At 51.1% G+C, this 20025-nt stretch overlaps 1 protein-coding gene across 1 annotated transcript in view; it reads right to left on the bottom strand.

The window, feature by feature from the left end:
• ANKDD1A (ankyrin repeat and death domain containing 1A) overlaps positions 1-19186 on the bottom strand; it is a 45030-nt gene extending 25844 nt beyond the window's left edge. The window contains exons 1-6 of the mRNA XM_025390413.1: positions 19153-19186; positions 14550-14653; positions 12926-13054; positions 8273-8371; positions 4125-4229; positions 3300-3398 (exon numbers count right to left, since the gene is read on the bottom strand). Of these exons, the coding sequence (XP_025246198.1) occupies positions 3300-3398; positions 4125-4229; positions 8273-8371; positions 12926-13054; positions 14550-14653; positions 19153-19186 (570 nt within the window). The remainder of the gene's footprint in view (positions 1-3299; positions 3399-4124; positions 4230-8272; positions 8372-12925; positions 13055-14549; positions 14654-19152) is intronic.
• Between the last annotated feature and the right edge of the window lie 839 nt (positions 19187-20025).

Below are 20025 nucleotides of genomic sequence, written 5' to 3'. Positions count from 1 at the left end.
TCAGTGGCTGTGTGCTTAGTGTTTATCGTCTGACTCTTTTTTTCTTTATTATTTTACTTTAAGTTCTGGGATACATGTGCAGAATGTGCAGATTTGTTACATAGGTAAATGTGTGCCATGGTGGTTTGCTGCACCTATCAACCCATCACCTGGGTATTAAGCCCCGCATGCATTAGCTATGTATCCTGATGCTCTTCCTCCCCTCGCCCCCTGAAACCAGGCCCCAGTGTGCGTTGTCCCCCTCCCTGTGTCCATGTGGTTCTCATTGTTCAGCCCCCACTTATGAGTGAGAACATACAGTGTTTGGTTTTCTGTTCCTGTGATAGTTTGCTGAGAATGATGGTTTCCAGCTTCATCCACGTCCCTGCAAAGGACATGATCTCATTCCTTTTTATGGCTGCATAGTATTCCGTGGTGTATATGTGCCACATTTTCTTTATCCAGTCTATCACTGATGGGCATTTGGATTCGTTCCACGTGTCTGACCCTTGTTGCTGGAACATAAGCACCACAGAGGCATCTATTTTGTTTTCTGAAGTTTCCTTAAGTGCCTAGAATAGGGCCTGGGGCACATGGCCAACACTCAGTAGATGTTTGTTCAATGAGTCAAAAATGTAGGAGGGTCTTCAGGGGATCATGTGGAGAACCTGACATGTGTCCCTGGAACTTGAAGGCCAGAGGACTGGTAGTTGCTTTGCACTTGGAAAGTCTAAAGGTGACAGCGACATAGCCAAGAGAAGCAGCTGCACTGGGCAGGGCAGATGGTGCAACGTACTCTGTATTTGAAGTGAACCCTGCTGAGGTCAGCCTGCTTGGGGTTGTCCTTTAAAGGGATCTCCCTGCCGGGCATGGTGCCTCACACCTATAGTCCCAGCACTTTGGGAGGCTGAGGTGGGCAGATAGCTTGAGCCCAGGAATTCCAGTCTGGGCAATATAGTGAGACTCCATCTCTACAAAAAATACAAAAATTAGCCAGATGTGGTGGTGCGTGCCTGTAGTCCCAGATACTGGAGAGACTGAGGCAGGAGGATTGCTTGAGCATGGGAAGTTGAGGCTGCAATGAGCTGTGATTGCGCCACTACACTCCAGCCTGGGCAACAGAGTAAGATATTGTCTCAAAAAAAAAAAAAAAAATGAATTCAGCTAACAATAATACAATTGTAAAGTAATTTTAAAAAGCCCTCAACAGCTTTGTTTTTCTCTCCTTGCCAGCTTCTCTGCAGCCTGTAGCCTGTCGGCTGGCTGCTGCAAGCCAGGACAAGCAGTGGGAAATGCAGTCACAGTGTGAAATCTCTGTGTTCAGAGACACGCAGGAAGCAGGTGAACCGTGAAAGGCCAACACATGCCCCCAGTTAACAGGGTGTAGAGGCAATGGTGGGGCTTTCTTCTTCCTTCTGGGTTATAAATATCCATGTTCTGGCATTTGAAGCTGCAGGTGGCACACATGGATGCCTGACAGGCGCTCACACTTTCCTGGGCAGGGCAGGGGGCTCAGAGGCAGGAGAGCTGGGCAGAAGGCAGCCTTGGCGTGGGCCCAGGGTCCTCTCCCCTCTACCTTGGGGATGTCCAGCATCTCCGCCTCTGTGAGGCCTTGACAGCAACACTTCACCCTTCCAAGTGGAGTCAGTCGCTCTCTCTGGGCTCTCAAAGCCTCCCTAGCATTCTAGAGCACACGTGGAGTGACCTGTGTTGTCATTGACTCTAAGAGGTCTGTCCCCTTAGTAGGCATTGAAAAACTTACCATGTCCCCTCCCCAGATGAAACTGAAAATGAAAACACTCCTATTCTGAAAACACAAAACTTAACAGGGGTATGCAATTTTAAAAGCTTCTTTGCAGAATTTCTGATTGCAAGATTCTGGAGAAGTTCATCAAAGCTGTATGTTCTCTTTCTCTGTTCTTGATGCTCATGCTCTCCTGGGGCCCTGAGGTGTGATCATTTTGCCTCTTGGGTTAGCCAGTCCTGGCAGGTGCTGCCCTCCCCATTCTCTGTATGCCCAGTTCCTGGCCCAGTGCCTTGCTCAACCACCTGCTCAACCCAAAAGGATGAGTGTGGATGGACTCAGTGCAGAACCCAAGGGGTCCAACCCAGGAGGCAGCCTGGTAAGGAGAGGAGCACAGCTTTATGCATTAGGATGCTGCTTCCAAATCCAGCTCTACCTGTGTCTCGCTGTGTGACCTTGGCTAAAGCATCTCCCTCTCTGGGCGTCAGTTTCCACAGCTGTAAAACGAGAAGGCTGAATTCAGATGCCTTCCAGTTCCAAGACCCGGCAGTGGATTTGTGTGTGAGCTCTCTATCACTTCGGTATACACAGAACTCCCTCTATCCTGGCCAAGCACATTAACCAGAAGATTAATAATGGAGTTAATCTCTTTGTTGGAGGCATCATTTAGAATTTGCTGCAACAGGCCGGGCGTGGTGGCTCACACCTGTAATCCCAGCACTTTGGGAGGCCAAGGTGGGCGGGTCACGAGGTCAGGAGATCAAGACCATCCTGGCCAACACGGTGAAACCCCATCTCTACTGAAAATACAAAAAAATTAGCCAGACATGGTGGCAGACACCTATAGTCCCAGCTACTAGGGAGGTTGAGGTAGGAGAATGGCGTGAACCCGGGAGGCGGAAGTTGCAGTGAGCCAAGATGGCACCACTGCACTCCAGACTGGGCAACAGAGTGAGACTCCGCCTCAAAAAAAAAGAATTTGCTGTAATATATTTTCCCTAATGATTCACAAAGGTCCAATGATAAGAGTCATTTACAGGGTAGACCCTCCGGTCCCCATCACTTACCCCTTCTCAGATTAGTGAAATTCTGCTTATAAGCCCTGAATGATACGCTCCCTCCTCCATGCTCCCATCCTATTCCTGCCATAACCATAGCAGAGCAGTTGTGTGGCTACCACCCCCTAACACTTCCCCACGTCTGCCAACAACAGACAACCCCGGTAGATTACAGCCCTGCTCAACGCACTCCAGGCAGCACTACCAACCACCCAGATCTGCCACCCTGGCCAGCCACGTCAGATCAGAAATCCTTACTATGACTGTGGCACTGAGTTCCTCGAGTAAGAAACGGTGTCTTGGGCATCTTTTTGCCACCAACCTGTAGCATAGGGTGGGCCTATAACGCATGCTAGTGAAGGGCCTGCTGGATGAACACTAAATACGCTCTCGTCTTTGGGGCACATGGCCCTCCAGCACAATGGGAGTCAGACGTGGACACATGTGAGGAGCCAGAGCCTGGAAGCTGGCAAGTTTTGCACCCTGGTCAGGATCCCAGAGCCTCACGGACACAGTACCTTGTCTTTGACACTGTGGTCACAGCCAGAGCCCACGAGGAAATCCAGAGCATCCAGCTGCCCATGCTCAGCTGCCCGGTGAAACGCCGTCCTCCCCAGCTGGCCAGGAGGAGAAGTGGTGTGAGCCTTCCTCACTCTGTCAGTGGGCATACCTGCCTCTGCCCACCTGGCCTCTGTTTCCCAACCACTCTGGCTTTGCAGTGGCCTCTCCTGCCCCAGACACTGTCCTCTCCACTTGCTTTCCCACACCCTGCCTGGAAAGCCCAGACCCAACTTCCCAACGAGAGCCACTTGCTGGGGTCCCTCCCTGGCCAGTCCTTAGGTGGCTCCTTGCTGCCTAATGAATAAACAGATTCTTGAGGATGGGGGTTGAGATCTCCAGAGGGACCTCCAACCACCCATCAGACCTTCCCTCCTAAGATTCCAGCCCCTCAGAACTCACACTAGAGCCCTTTCCTGTCCCTAAAGCTCCCACAAGCCTCGCTCTTCCATTTGGTGCCCCTTCCAACCCCTGATTTCCAATCTTACCCACAAATCCAGTTTATTTACCAAATGCCACCTCCTCCAGGAAGCAGAAACAATGGCTTGCTTTTCTAACCCACCTAGTCCTTGATCAGGGCCTCTCTGCAGCAACTGACTGTGTTCTGCTTGTATTCTGCTCGTTTGTGCCCCAACACCTCTTCAACCAGCGGCTCCCCAGGCCAGGTGCAATATGCCCACAGATCAAAGGATGCACCCAAGGAATGTGGTAAGCTCAGTGGGCAAGAGTGGCCCCAGGAGCCCCCCGCCCAATGGGAATGATGAGTAGCCCTGAGGCACTCTCACCTTGTCTACGTGGTCCAGGGCCACATCCTCCAGGTCCTCCATTATGAACGCCAGCACAGGCACGTGGCCTTTTTGGGCTGCGCAGTGCAGTAAGGTCAGGCCATCCTGGAAACAAGTGCAGGAAGGTCCCTGCAGTCTGCGAAGGGAGGCCCTTTTCACATGCTGCCAGTCTCCCAGACAGCGAGTGTTTGGGACCCAGAACGCAGCCTCCCCGTGGACACAACACTATAAATGATGAACGGACCCCAGGGATAACCCACTCTGCTGCCCACTCAGCCTCAGAGGGGCCGGCAGGAGTCAGGATGCCAAAGTTCAAATCCCAGCTCCAGCACCCCTCAGCTCCAGAGTCTTGGGCCAGTTACCTCCACCTCTCTGAGCCTCCATTTTCACATAGGACAAACTAGCATCATAATCCCTGACCACCTCAGTGGGTGGTTGAGAGGACTGGACCTACAGGAAAAGTATTTTATCAACTAAAAATTAATTCAAACATGTATGATGAGGTCATATAGCACTAGTAGCCTCCAGAATAATTAAGAAGGTTCTAGGCATCTGCCTCCCTTGATACAGCTGCTAAAGAAGAAGCAGGTGACTAAGTGACCAGTGTATGTCACTAGGAAGTGACCTCCTCACCTTCTAGGGCAGATTAAGAGCAGATGTGGTCTGCAGGGAGTAGAGGGAAGTGGCCTGGGTTGAGGGTGGACAGGAAGAAGGTCTCTGGGGCCTAGAAGCAAAAGGAGGGAGGCTTGAAAATACTATATTTATGCCCCAGGGCTTCTACTTCTGCCTTGCATTAAGGTCAGATTATTTGAAGTCCTGTTTGCAACCCAACAGTGAGTCATAAAAATCAGTAGAACAGTGTTTTACATCTTGACAGTGGTCAAATCTCAGTGAGTATAAACTTTCAATGTGTGTATTTCTTTTTTTTTTTTTTTTTTTTTTTTTTTGAGTCAGAGTCTCGCCCTGTCTCCCAGGCTAGAGTGCAGTGGCACAATCTCAGCTCACTGCCTCCTGGGTTCAAGCAATTCTCCTGCCTCAGCCTCCCGAGGAGCTGGGATTACAGGCACCCTCCAGCACACCCAGTTAATTTTTTGTATTTTTAGTAGATATGGGGTTTCGCCATGTTGCCTAGGCTGGTTTCGAACTCCTGAACTCAGGCAATCCGCCCACCTCGGCCTCCCAAAGTGCTGGGATTTCAGGCGTGAGCCACCATGCCCAGCCCGATGTGTGTATTTCATGTTGGTATCATGGACCCCTTGATATGAAGGGATGAGAAGGGCACTTCCCTCTTGTGTTCTTCCCAAATTCCATAGCCCTGGACTGATGATTTTCATGAGAAAAACATGAGACAAACCCAAATTGAAGGGCATTCCACAAAATACTTGACTACTACTCTCCAAAAGGGTTAAGGTCACGGAAAACAAGGAAAAACTAAGAAATCATCACAAGATTCGAAGAGACTAAGAAGACAAAATGACTAAAGCATTGTAGAATATTAACGGAAAAACTGCTGAAATCTTATTATAGTCTGTAGTTTAGTAAAACTGTAACTATCACCAGTAGAGCTACGTAAACAGCAGGGAAAGGAGAAAGCTTCAGGGCAGAAGCAGGACTGGGCCTATGGCATCTACAGGTGGGATGAATCCCTTTGGGGAAGACCTTGAACAAGAGATTGAAAGAAACAGTGGGGTCTATCATTTGCAAAGCTGGCTGCATCTATTCCTCCTGCCCTTGGAGGCACACCCCAGGATCGTGCCACTCTTCTCACCGAGAATCTACACTGGTCCCGTGATGGGCTTTTGAATGCAATGGAGGTGATACCACGTGGCTTTCCAGCCTTGGCCTCTAGAGCCCTTGCCAGTTCTGCTCTGGATCTTTTGCTGCCCTGAGGCAGACAGGTAAGGAAGTCTATGCTGGACTCCCTAAGGATCAGTGGCCACCTGGAGAAACTAGCCGCACTATCCCAGACATTCCAAACCTTCCTGCAGAGGCTCCAGACATGTGAGTGAGACCCTCCAGGGCCAGCCAGCCCCCAGCCCACTCACCTGCTGACTGCAGCCTTGCAGGTGAGCCCAGGCAAAGCCAAAGGAACTGCCCGCCAACCACAGAATTGTGGAAAATAATATATCATTACTTTCAGATTCATTACTTTTAAATTTTAGAGTGATTTGTTGCCAAAACCAGAAAATGAATATAGAGGGGATCTGCTTCACTAGAAGAGTCCATGACTCAGAACCTCACCCTCCACATACACCCAAGACCCTGCCTTCCTCATTCTAGAACATGGAGGCTCATTCACAACTCTGTTTATAGTATACTACATCAAGACAACACTGGATTCCCCAGGGCCACTGAGCCCTTCCAAGGCCAAGCCAGGCCAGGCCAGCAGGACCAGACAGCAGAACCCTGAGCTTGAACCTGGGTGTATTCACAGGGTACCCTCCTGCTGGCCCCTCCCTCCCACACTCCGGCTCAGATCTTGTGACCCACCACATAGGGGCATGGTTCTCTGGGATGGATTTTCCAACCCAAATGCTTTCAGGCACTCCCACCACTGCCAACAGGATCCTAACAATGGCATGAGACAGACCTCTTATGTGCCATGACCCTTTTACATCTGGTGAAGCCTATAGGCCCCTTCTCAGAATAACATTTACTTAAATGCAAAAAAATAAATTATACAGGAAAAAAATTTAATCAATTAAACAGGCTTACAATGGCGTATTCGTTTTCTATTGCTGCTATAACAAATTACCATAGCTTCATGGCGTGAAACAGCACAAATTTATTATTTTACAATACTGAAGGTCAGAAGTCTAAATTGGGTTGGCAATGCTGTGTTTCTTCTGGAAGCTCTTGGGGAAAACCCATTTCCTGTCCTTTTCCAGCTTCTAGAAGCTAACCAAATTCCTTGGCTAGTGGCTCGCATCGCTCCACCCCTGCCTCCTTCATCACACCTCACACACATCGCATCATACCCAACAAATTCCTATTGGCGTGTTAGGTTCTGGGGGTTCAGACGTTCTAGGAATTAGGATATGGACATCTTTGAAGTGACATTATTCTGCCTACCATAAAAGGAAACCAATTATATTGAAATTAAGTTATCAAAATATTACAAACCAAGTTTTCAATCTAGTAACACATGTGCTTCCTTACTGACCTGTTAAACAACAAGATCTACTGAAGGGTCTAATCACTGCCGTAATTTCAATGTAATGATAAATGTAAGGAGTATTTTAAGATAACTGCAAAAACTTTCATGTGATATGAAAATAGCTACATTTTCTATTAGTGACAAAGTCACAAGTACTAATATTACCTACATTCAACGTTGAAAAAAATGCTAATTAGTTGGGGGTGGTGGCACGTGCCTATAGTCCCAGCTACTCTGGAGGCTGAGGCAGGAGAATTGCTTGAACCCAGGAGGCGGAGGTTGCAATGAGCTGAGATCGCGCCACTACACTCCAGCTTGGGTGACTGAGCAAGACTCCATCTCAAAAAAAAAAAAAAGAAAGGAAGAAAAAAATGCTAAATTTTCAAGAAGTTAGCCAAAATAAATATGCACTTTTTTCCAATCCAAGTTCATAGGTCCTCTGAATTTTCTCTAAGAACCCATGTGAGAACTCCTGGCTGAGGGATTTGGCCCAGAAATGTTTGCATTTTCCTAAGGGCAACTGACACCCTAAAAGGTGAGACACCGGCGGAGGGCTTCCGGGCACTCTCACTTGCTGAGGCCCTGCTCCCTCAAACCACAGTGCAGGCTGATAGAGTAACTCGCCCACCATACCACACTTGGTAAATGATGCTTTGCTCCTTTCACCCCACCACACTGAGCACAATGGGTACGGGGCCTGGCAGGAGGGTGGAGGAGACCTCACCTCCTTCTCATTTAATTTTCCTAACTACCCTCTGAGGGAGTTATTTTGATTTCTCTCCTACAAACAAGGAGGCCAGTCAGAGGGCTGGGGACTGTCCCAACTCACTGAATAGAAGAGAGGTGGGGGAGATCAGAAGAAAGAGGGACAGGCAAAGGCAGGTGGGGGACTGGAGGGGCAAGTGGGGGTGGGGGGCAGAGGTGGGGGGAGACCTGTGCATCCAGGGCCAGGGGAGCCGAGGGGACAGAGGGTTACCAGCTGAAGCCTTACCTTGCTCTTACAGTGGATCTTGGCCCCCGAGTTTACCAGGATCTGGAGGATTCGTAAGTGGCCGAACCAGGCAGACAGGAGAAGCGCGTTCATCCCAAACTGGGGGAGAGGACATACAGGAGGTGAGAAGAATGTGGGAAGGCGTGGCCGTGCCAGCCAGGCCCTGTGCCTTATGATTAAACCATACAACCAGAAGGAACTATAAGTGCCACTCAGTCCAGGGAGCTCCAAGCTTTAGGAATTTTAAGACCAATTTTTTTTTTTTTTTAAATAGAGGCTGATGTACTGTTGCAAACTTCTTAAATTTATTTTTTGCTAAATGAAACTTAAAAATAAAACAGCTGCCGGCCAGGCTTGGTGGCTCATGCCTGTTATCGCAGCACTTTGGGAGGCTGAGGCGGGAGGATCACATGAAGTCAGGAGTTCAAGACCAGCCTGGCCAACATGGTGGAACCCCGTCTCTACCAAAAATACAAAAATTAGCTGGGCGTGGTGGTGGGCACTTGTAATCCCAGCTACTTGAGAGGTTGAGGCAGGAGAATCACTTGAACCCAGGAGGCGGAGGTTGCAGTGAGCTGAGATCCACCACTGCATTCCAGCCTGAGCGTCAGAGTGAGACTTCGTCTCAAAACAAACAAACAAACAAACAAACAAAACGGCTGCCATTTACTCTCATCATCATTTCATAAAGAAAGAGCATTTTAGAAGAAAAAATTTGTAAGGAACCAATCTTAGAATATATTCTTGGCAAATAAAGCTTCATAACTGGGCATGGTGGTTCACGCCTGTAATCCCAACACTTTGAGATGAGGATCACTTGAGCCCAGGAGTTTGAAACCAGACTGGGCAAAATAGGGGGACCCCCATCTCTACAGACATTTTTTAAAAACAAGCCAGGCATGGAGGCACACTCCTGTGGTCCCAGCTACTCAGGAGGCTGAGGTGGGAGGATTGCTTGAGCCCAGGAGATAGAGGCTGCAATGAGCTGTGATCGCACCACTGCACTCCAGCCTTGGTGACAGAGCAAAACCCTGTCTCAAAAACCAACAAACAAACAAAGACAAAAAACAAATGTAGCTTCATAAAAAATACATTGTCCCTGTTTTCTGATTTGCTATGACTGGTGAAGACCTTTTCCTGGACTGGTGTTTAAGAATGGACTGTTTAAATCTCCCATAGAGGCTGGGCATGGTGGCTCAGGCCTGTAACCTTAATATTTTGGGAGGGACCAAGGTGGGAGGATCGCTTGAGCCCAGGAGTTCAAGACCAGCCTGGGCAACAGAGTGAGACCTGTCTCTACAAAAAAATTAATCAGCTGGGCATGGTGGTGTGTGTGCCTGTGGTCCCAGCTACCTGAGAGACTGAAGTGAGAGGATCATTTGAACCCGGGAGGCAAGGGTTACGGTGAGCCAAAATTGCACCGCTGCACTCCAGCCTGGGCGACGGAGTGAGAGCCTGTCTCAAAAATGAATAAATAAATAAATAAATATCCCATAAAATATCTTCAAAGCAGATAGCTTAAGTCTGCAGCACCACACCACCTCACGAGACATCCCTGCACAGTCAAACACTGGCTTCTGTTAGAAATGCCTCCTCCAGGCGGAGCTTGCAGTGAGCGAAGATCCGGCCACCGCACTCCAGCCTGGGTGACAGAGCAAGACTCCGTCTCAAAAAAAAAAAAAAAAAATGAAAAAAGAAAAGGAAGAAATGCCTCCTCGAGCTCTGTTGAAATCTGCAATCCTGCAATTTCCATCCCACCAACTCTCTGGAGCAACTGAAAATATGTCTGTGCCTCCACTCGGGGCAGCCCCAGGCCTGTCTGCAGGGTGCTCTTCCTCCACATCTGCACCGTGTGTGCTCCAGGGTCCCCAGAGCCCCTTCAGTGACCTCCACTGCAGTAGGGTTCCACACTTCCCCCATCTCCCTGGAGTCTTTTCTTCTCTGTGAAGAGCAACCCCAGGCCTCCAAACTCAGCTCTGGGGGATACATCAAGAGCCAGCCAGATCCTGGGAATGGTTTTTTGCAGTGCCTCCTTGGGTGTGGCTCCACCAGGAGCCTTTGTGAGGGGTACCAAGAAAAGGGGTCTTAGCGGCTGGCACCAGAATTCCTCTTAGGGAGGGAACTGTGTTTGGGTAAAAGCCTTGACAAAGGGTTGAGGCAAAAGATGAAACTCAGAGGGAACTCACTGATCAGCAGGCTCCCGAGCATCCAAAGAGAGTTGCTCTGCTCTGCTTTAGAAACAGGCGGGAATTTGGAGGCAGGAAGCGGGCGGTGCAGACAAGGACAGCACTGGAGAGAGGGAGGGGAGCAGAGGCTGGGCCCAAGGCAAGGAAAGAACCAAGGGCCTTTAAAGAACAGAATGTCAAAGAGGGGGTTTTAGGATTTTTACATTGTTTTTGTGTGTGATATAGGTCCCCTCTATATCCCAGTTTGGAAAGCCATCCCACACTACAAGCCTTCTGTGAATGGAGTCCCAGGGAGAGGCATCATGTTTGGGATGAAGCCAGGGTGGAATCAAAGGACTATTTGCAAAATTTCAAGAGGATGCCAAAAGTTGACCAAAAGTAAGAGACAGCAAGGACCACAAGCATTTAAATTCTTCCTCCTGAAATCCTAGGGAATGTGTTGGACCCAGCAAAGAGCCTCAAATGAGGGTCTATCATCCAAGATTGGGGCATATTTTTTAAAATTTAAAAACAAACAAACAAACAAACAAAAACAAATGAGGGTCTACATCTGGCCTTAACTAGAGCTGAAGAGGCCAGGAGACCCGGCACTGGCTCAGAGCTCAGCGCCTGGTAGAATATCAGCAACTGTGGGCTGGCTGCAGGAGGGAGGAAAAAGAACAAGCACCGGCAGAGTCCAGAGGAAGAAGTCCACAGGCGCTCAGGAATAAAAAGGGTAAAGGCTCAGGACTGGGGGAGGGAGAGCCATGGGAGCCAGAGCCTTCTGACAGTGGGGACCCCCGGGATATGTCACAGTCCTAAACCAGCTTTCCCCACATACATAGTTCCTAGGAACTATCCAAGCCAGAGTCCTGTGGCATATCACTAGAGATCTTCCTCCAGCAACAGGATTTCCTTTCTCCAGTGTCTCCTGAACCCCATTACTACAGCAGGCAAGCCCACCATGCTGTCTTATTTTTCAAAATGTTACGTATTGCCATTTGCAAAAGAAACAGAGAGGTTTTTGTTTGTTTGTTTGTTTGTTTGTTTGTTTGTGACGGAGTCTCACTCTGTCACCCAGGTTGGAGTGCAGTGCTGTAATCTAGGTTTACGGCAACCTCCGTCTCCCAGGTTCAAGCGATTCTCCTGCCTCAGCCTCTCCAGTAGCTGGGATCACAGGAGTGTGCCACCATACCTGGCTAATTTTTGTATTTTTAGTAGAGACGGGGTTTCACCATGTTGGCCAGGCTGGTCTGGAACTTCTGATCTCAGGTGATCCTCCTGCGTCGGCCTCCCAAACTGCTGGGATTACTGGTGTGAGCCACCGCGCCCAGCCAACCGGGAGGATTTCTAAAAGGGCCCCCTCTTACTGTTCTCCCTCATAGCTTCTTTTTTCACTAAACCCTCGAAGGAATAAGTGACAGCATAGTGGTGATAGTGGGGGTCTTTGTGGGTAGAAAGAGTTGATGCAAGAGCCTCTAGTGTTTCACCAGGGAGCTCAGACTAAGGATCCTAGACGTTCTGCTCCTAAAGGCATCCCTAAATGAGGCCTAAGCAGGTACAGGGAAGAGACAGGATTGGGGAATGGGGAGGTAAGGGTTGCTGCCTCACTTCAACCCCAACTAGTAATCAACCCCCACACAGCAGGGCCTGGGAGCAGAGAGAAGCCGGAACAAAGAAAATTGTTTTCATGGACAACTAAGTCGCTGCAGGGAAGTTTACGGTTTTATTTTTTATTTTAAAATGTTTACCTATTTATTTATTTAGACACCAGTTTATAAGACTGGCTAATTTTTGTATTTTTTGGTAGAGACGGAGTTTCGCCATGTTGCCCAGGCTCGTCTCAAACTCCTGGGCTCAAGTGATCTACCCACTTGGCCTCCCAAAGTACCGAGATTACAGGCATGAGTCATCGCGCCCAGGCATTTTTTAAAATTTAAATGTAGACAAAGCCATAAGAGTATCCCTTTCAAATGTCATTATTAGATTCAGCCTTTTTCCCAAACCTGTAGAGATAATTTTACAGACCCCGTTACTCATCAGTGCCCTCTCTCAGCAACACACTGCCTGCCAATTGTTTAACTAAGACTGTTAGTCTTTATCCAAGACTTTGATTGAAGTGTTAGCCGGGGCAGAGCCCTGTGGCATATCATGAGAGACCTTCCTCCTGGTGCTTTTGCTAATCAGGCCTCTATCAATCCACCCAATTATCTGTTCTACAGCCCTCTCCCTGTTCACATGCTTTCATGAGGGACTGAAAAGGCTCTCTGAGAACTGAAAGACCCTTGAAAGTGGAGAGCTCTTCATTACTGTATAGGAGGAACATGGAACCAGTGCAGTGTCCCTGGCACCTGAAGCGTTTGACTCCCTGCCACTCTGCACCTGAATGTCTGCATATTAGCAGCAATCTCAGCAACCGGCTCATAGACCCAGAGAGATCTCCAGTGCCCCCCACCACCCTGAGACAGACAGACAGACAGACACGCACACACAGACGTGCCTCTGTGAGGGCCCCTACCGCATCCTCCTCGTCCACAGCAGCCTCGTGCTCCAGAAGCAGACGCACAGCCTGCTCGTGTCCCGCACCTGCAGCCCAGTGCAAGGCCACCCTGCCCACCTGCCCGGAGGGAGATGACACTTGTCAGGTGCTGCTGCCACCTAGCTGCCTGGACCACCTCCCACACCCTCCGCCAGGACAGCTGGTCTGCAGGCTGGAAGGGTCTTTGCTGGCTCTGGTCCCCCCCGTTCTGCCACATGCTCCTCTCCTGCATGGCAACCAAAGCCAACATAGTAAAATGACTGGACCCATCTGTCCCCATCAAAACTCTTTAGTTTCTCATGGCTCTCAGAATAAACTCCTGACCCTGGAGATGATGAGGCGCTGCATGGTCTGGCGCTGCCCACCCCTGCTTCTCAGAAATGCCAAGCAGCTTCCCACCTCTAGGCCTTTTCCTGCTGTTGCCCTTGCTGGAAAGCCCATGTGGCCAAGGATTATCCTCCAAGTCCCTGAGAGGCACTGGAGTCCCTGGGTTCTGTCCCCTTCCTTCTCTCAGAATGGGGCTGAAGGGGCCTGATGCACCATCTCATTCTCAGACCACCCTGGCAGTTCAAAATGCCATCCAAGCAGGCCTGGGGGAAGCTGGCCTGTGGCCCCTGTGCCCACTTCTCCCCTCTGTAGTTTTCAGCTTACGAGGGGACAATGAAAGGAAGCACTAGTTTTCTGCGTGGTCTCAGGCAAGCCACATCCCCTCTCTGGAGCCCAGCTGCTCCTTCCTTCCTCAGGGTTTCTGCCCATACTGTTCTCTCTGCCTAGAATACTGTCCTTCACCTGGCTCCTCAAAAATGCCACTTCCGGGAGGGTGAGGTGGCCCACGCCTGTAATCCCAGCACTTTGGGAGGCTGAGGTGGGAGGATAGCTTGAGTCCAGGAGTTTGAGACCAGCCTGGGCAACATAGCAAGACCCCTATCTCTAGAAAAAATACAAAATTAGCCTGGCATGGTGGTGCGTGCCTGTAGTCTCAGCTACTCAGGAGGCTGAGGTGGGAGGATCAACTGAGCCCAGGAAGGTCAAGGCTGCAGTGAGCTGTGATTGTTCCACTGCGCTCCAGCCTGGGTGATGTGAGGTCCTGTCTCAAAGAAAAAATAAAAAAAGCCACCTCCTTGGGAGGCTTTTCCCGACCCTCCTGCACACGCTGTTACGACAACTTATCACAGAGAGAATGAATTGTTTGTGGGATGCTTTGTGTAATGTCTGTCCTCCTCTTTTGCCCATCTCCCAGCTTCTGGCTGCTGACCTTTGACCCTAGCCCTCCTGGCTCTAACTTCTCAGATGGGTCCCAGAAGTTAAGAGTTTGACCTCTGGAATTGCCAAGCCTGGCTTGGAATCCTGACCCTGACCTTGGGTGGGGGTCCAACCACTCTAAGCCTTAGATTCCTTAGATTCCTTAGATTCCTCGAGACAATGCAGGCCATGAGGACAGAGCCTGAGCCTCCCTCCAAGTTAACACATGCAAATGCACCTGCCTGTAGCTCAGATGAACTGTTCCCCCTGTGTACTGGCATTATCATGACACTATCCCAGGTGCCCTGATTCAGAGACGCTCATTACGCACGTGGTTTCTGGCCCTGGTGTTAACCCTCCTCCCAATCAGCTCCTGCATCCTGCTGACGTTGTTCTGGCGGGCGGCCTCGTGGAGCTGCCTCTCCAGAGGAAGCACTATGGGGAGAAAATGGGGTGCAGGATGAGGGGGAGGATCCCCCACACTGCAGACACCAGAGGTAAACAGCCTGTTCCCACTCCTGGACATTGCTGGGGCAGGGGTCTTTCAGCTAGGAATGGGGGCAGAGCGGCACAGCCCTCTTCCCTCTCAAGGTCAGGGTCCTCCCTAGACAGGCTGCTCTTCTTCATTAACTCATCCTACAGCCACGCAACCAGGACGTGGTGAAACCCCGAAGACGGAAGAGCAGGGCAAAGCCATTTGCAGCAGCCTAAATGTGTGCCTCATTATCCAAGTTTCACGTACCCTCCCAAGAGCTGCTCTTGGGGAAGGAAATGAAATTAACTCCCTCTGGAGTCAGTAACCACCTTTTCAGTCTAGTGTAGAAAACAGCCAGGATTGGCCGGGCGCGGTGGCTCAAGCCTGTAATCCCAGCACTTTGGGAGGCCGAGACGGGCGGATCACGAGGTCAGGAGATCGAGACCATCCTGGCTAACACAGTGAAACCCCGTCTCTACTAAAAAATACAAAAAAAATAGCCGGGCGAGGTGGCGGGCGCCTGTAGTCCCAGCTATAGGGAGGCTGAGGCAGGAGAATGGCGTAAACCTGGGAGGCGGAGCTTGCAGTGAGCTGAGATCCGGCCACTGCACTCCAGCCTGGGCGACAGTGCGAGACTCCCTCTCAAAAAAAAAAAAAAAAGAAAAAAAAAGAAAACAGCCAGGATTTACTGAGCCACCTATTTCGTGCCAGCGCCGGGTGAGGCCAGAAGCACATTTACCCCACTCCTGTACCTTCCATCTCCTTGCTCCTCCACCCCTTCTTCCAACGCCTCTGTTGCCCAGACTGGAGTGCAGTGGCATGATCTTGTCTCACTGCAACCTCCGCCTCCCAGGTTCAAGCGATTCTCCCACCTCAGCCTCCTCAGTAGCTGGGATTACAAGTGTGTGCTACCACACCTGGTTAATTTTTGTGTATTTGGTAGAGACAGAGTTTCACCAGGTTGGCTGGGCTGGTCCCCAACTCCTGACCTCAAGTGATCAGCCTGCCTCGGCCTCCCAAAGTGCTGGGATTACGGGTGTGAGCCACAGCACCCAGCATCTTCCAACCCCTCTTGCCTAAATCCTAACCAGCTTTCACCTGCCCACGCTGAGGCCACCTCGATTTTCCTTCTCTGTGGTCTCTCTCTTCTCTCTGCTCCTCTCACCCTCGTCACTGCACCTTTAGCACAGAGTCTCAGATTAAAGGGAACCTCAGAGCTCCCCCTGCCCACCCCTGTCACACACAGCTGTGGGCTCAGGGTCAGATTGCAGGTTAGCGTCTGAGCCAGGAGGACCCAGGGCCAGATGATCCCTACCGGAGCCCCTTGCTGCCGTCATCCAGACGGCTCTTAATTGTGAGGATGTCTAGTCTCCAAGCATTTTGGAGGCCCTGGCCACACTTGACCCTTCCTGATCCACCCACAGCTCACAGCAGGCCCAAAGGTGGGCACAGTAGGAACCCACAAAACTCTGCTTCTGAGCCAGGCATGGTGGCTCATGCGTGCAATCCCAGCAGTTTGGGAGGTCAAAGCAGGAGGATGGCTTGAAGCCAGGAGTTCGAGACCAGCCTGGGCTACAAAGCAAAACCCCCATCTCTACAAAAAAGTTTTTAAAAAAATTAGCCAGGTGTGGTGGCACATGCCTGTAGTCCCAGCTACTCAGGAGGCTAAGGCAAGAAGATTGCTTGAGCCCGGGAGTTTGAGGCTGCCAATGAACTATAATTGCACCTCTGCACTCCAGCCTGGGCAACAGAGTGAGACCCTGTCTCTAAAAAGAAAACACAAACAGGCCGGGCGTGGTGGCTCACACCTGTAATCCCAGCTCTTTGGGAGGCTGAGGTGGATGGATCACGAGGTCAGCAGATCAAGACCATCCTGGCCGGCCGGGCGCGGTGGCTCAAGCCTGTAATCCCAGCACTTTGGGAGGCCGAGGCGGGCGGATCACGAGGTCAGGAGATCGAGACCATCCTGGCTAACATGGTGAAACCCCGTCTCTACTAAAAATACAAAAAACTAGCCGGGCGTGGTGGCAGGCGCCTGTAGTCCCAGCTACTCGGAGGCTGAGGCAGGAGAATGGCCTGAACCTGGCAGGCGGGGCTTGCAGTGAGCCGAGATCGCGCCACTGCACTCCAGCCTGGGTGACACAGCGCGAGACTCCGTCTCAAAAAAAAAAAAAAAAAAAAAAAAAAAGACCATCCTGGCCAACACAGTGAAACCCGGTCTCTACTAAAAACACAAAAATTAGTTGGGCATGGTGGTGCACACCTGTAGTCCCAGCTACTCAGGAGGCTGAGGCAGGAGAATTGCTTCAACCCGGGAGGCGGAGGTTGCAGTGAGCTGAGATCGTGCCACTGCACTCCAGCCTGGGCGACAGAGCGAGACTCTGTCTCAAAAAAAACAAAAAAGAAAAAAGAAAACAGAAACAAAAAAAAATATCTGCTTGTATGAGTGATACCAACAATCCCCATACGAATAGATGCCTGTCACCTCTCCCAAAGTGCTCACACATACTAACACAGACAAATATTTGCTGGCCCTTTGCATAGTCACTGCAGGGCAAGTAACCCCACAGCTTTCATGTTTGGTCCAGTATGAATGTCTGAACCCAGCCCCTTTGTGTATCCAGGGACAGGTGATGAGTGTCTTGGTAGGGAAGGCTAAGATTCACTGAGGTGAGAGACAGGACTGCCATGCAGTTTGCTTTTCTAGATAAATTCCACACAGACTTCTCCAGATGTGAAAGAGGATCTTGAGCTTTCTGGGGCCTCATGGATACAACCTGTGGACCTCAGAGTTGCTACCCCGGGAGGCAATCACACAGTCCTGGGTTCAACTCCGGGTGAACCACTTCCTAGCTGTGTTAGGCAGTTTCCTCATCTGCAAAACGGGAGCGTGAGCTTCCTTACAAGGTTAATATAATGATTAGAATCGAGATATGAAAGCCCCCTGGCACAGTATTTGGCACATAATGACCATACCACCACCACCATCACCATCATCACTATTATTCCTCCAAGGCGAAGGGTCAAATTCTGGTAGCCAAAGAGAGCTGCCTCTTCAGGTGTGAGCTTACAGCAGCCTGGGTTCTAGTACTTGCCCTACCACTTTCTAGCAGCAGCATCCTGGGCTAGCCACAGCCCCCTTGTAGGTCTGTTTCTTCCATTGTAAAATTGGGGGAGGGTGAAGAAAGAGATCTGTATAGGTCCCTTCCTGACTGGCACCCTGTGTCTTATCTGCAGCTTAGGGCGATTGGCCTGGTTTGTATTTGCAAACAGCCAGGAGTCCCAGAGGGAAGCCAGCAGACACTACCTACTGCCAGGCCACAGAAGGTTAAGTTAGAATGAAATCAAGTTCTGTCTCATCTCTTCCATCCACCTCCCACATCCAATACCCACTGAGCTGTCTGAGCCTTTGCCCATGCTGGGTCCTCTGCCCAGAATTCTCTGCCACACACACCAATGCTCCATTGCTACACATTCTTCACAGGCCCCCTCAAGTGATCCTCCACCCCAGACAGAATCATGTACCTACTCTGAAATAATTAGCATCTTGATTGAGCATTCCCACCCCCAACACATTCCTCAGCTGAGTAGATGCAGTGTGCCAGCATTTTGGACACTATAGGTCTCAAAGGAATCCAGTGAGCTGCACTATGCGCATTTGAGGGAGAGCCCCGGGGCAGCTGTCCGGCAGCTGTCCCGGATTCAGCTGTCGGGGTTCGGCCAGGCTGCAGGATCAAGGACTCACAGTGCAGACACCGACACAATCCTTCTCTCCCCTCTCCCAGACAGTGCAGCCAAAGCTGCCCCAGGCCAGCTGATGCCCACACAGACGCTGCTGCCCGGCCTAGAGGCCCTGGCACTGGGCGCACTCCTTGAGGGAGGCTTAGAGTTGCCCCTATCCCACCTGTGTGGCCAGTCAGGCTCCTCCCCTCTGACTGCGTGCCCCATCCGATGCGGTCTCCACTCGCTATCCAGCCCCAGCATTCCGGGGGAGCTGGGGCTTTCAGCACTTCTACCACCCAATGGCTGCGTGACCTTGAACAACTCATTTGAACACCCTGTGCCTCAGTTTCTCATCTGCAAAATGAAGATAACGTAATGTCCTACCCAAATGGCCGAAGCGAAGATCAAATGACGTGCCTCTCCTGGGTCAAGGCCTGGCACACAAAGTACAGCACGCAGTCAAGGATCGCTAGTACCTTTATTATTTGTAGCTAACCTCTCAGCCGCTGCTCCCCGCTCACCTGGCGGGTGGCGCCCCCGTGTCCCAGATGCACGGGCAAGGTCCCCTTGGCCCGCTGCGCGGACCGGTAACCATTCCGCTCGGAGCCACACAGACACCCAAGTCAGAGGTGGCCGTTCGGAGGGCAACAACGTCACCCCTGACACTCCCCAAACGGATGCGGGGGTCCTCTCGGCCTCGGCCCCCCCTCCCCGTCCCCCAGCCAGGCTAACTCACGGCCGTCGGTCTCCCACGCCAGGTCCTCCTGCATCCCGCCGTTCCGCAACCCCTGCGCGCGCTGGCGCCCGGGTGCGAGGTGCGCGTCCGCTGGGGCTGGGCCCGGAGAGCCGAGAGGAGGGGGCGGTCGCTCCGCCAGATCCCACGCCCCGCCTTCTAGGAACGCAGATGCAGCGGCCACCCCAGTCCCGGACCAGGATGCAGGTCCCTCCTCCTGCTCCCTTAACCTGCCCACTGCTCCGCGCCCGAAGCCGGCGGGTCGGGACCACGCCGAGTTCCGCAGGGGCCCCTGACCCAGTCTCCTCCCCAGGAGTTCGCCCAGCCTCCCCAGCCCTGGAGATAGATGCGCACAAGGCATCTAGCAGGCTCACTCTCCTCGCGCCTCTCAGGACTCGGGGCGGAGGGATGAGCCTTGGGCCCGCCGCCTCAGGCGCAGAAAGTCAAACCCCAGGATGTGAGCTGGCGTTTAAGGAACCACAACCTCAGCAGCTCTGCAAGCATATGAAGAGATTTTTCAGTGTTCAGAAAGATGACAATGAGATATCACTTACACCCATTAAGACTGGCAAAAATTAGAAAGTTGAATAATGCCAAATGTCGGTGGAGAATATGGAGCTGTCGAGCTGGCGTGAGTAGCCTGTGGCTGTCAGTCTGGAAAACAGTCTGGCAGTAATGAAGGAAATTATGGGAGAACCCTAAAATCCAGCTCCTTGATATAGATCTCTGAAATTCTCTTGCAGGCCCATAAAGGGACATGTAGGAGGATGTTGGTTGCTGTGTTGCTATGGTTGCTAGGAGTTGGAGACAATCTAAGCGCCCTTTCTTGTGAGAGCGGATAGATAAAATGTGACGCTGTGCAGCACTCAAAGCAAG

Source organism: Theropithecus gelada, chromosome 7a (genome assembly GCF_003255815.1).
Source record: "Theropithecus gelada isolate Dixy chromosome 7a, Tgel_1.0, whole genome shotgun sequence".
Lineage (NCBI taxonomy): Eukaryota > Metazoa > Chordata > Mammalia > Primates > Cercopithecidae > Theropithecus > Theropithecus gelada.
The sequence above is the reverse complement of the archived record's forward strand: the minus strand, read 5'-3'. Positions and strand labels throughout refer to the sequence as shown.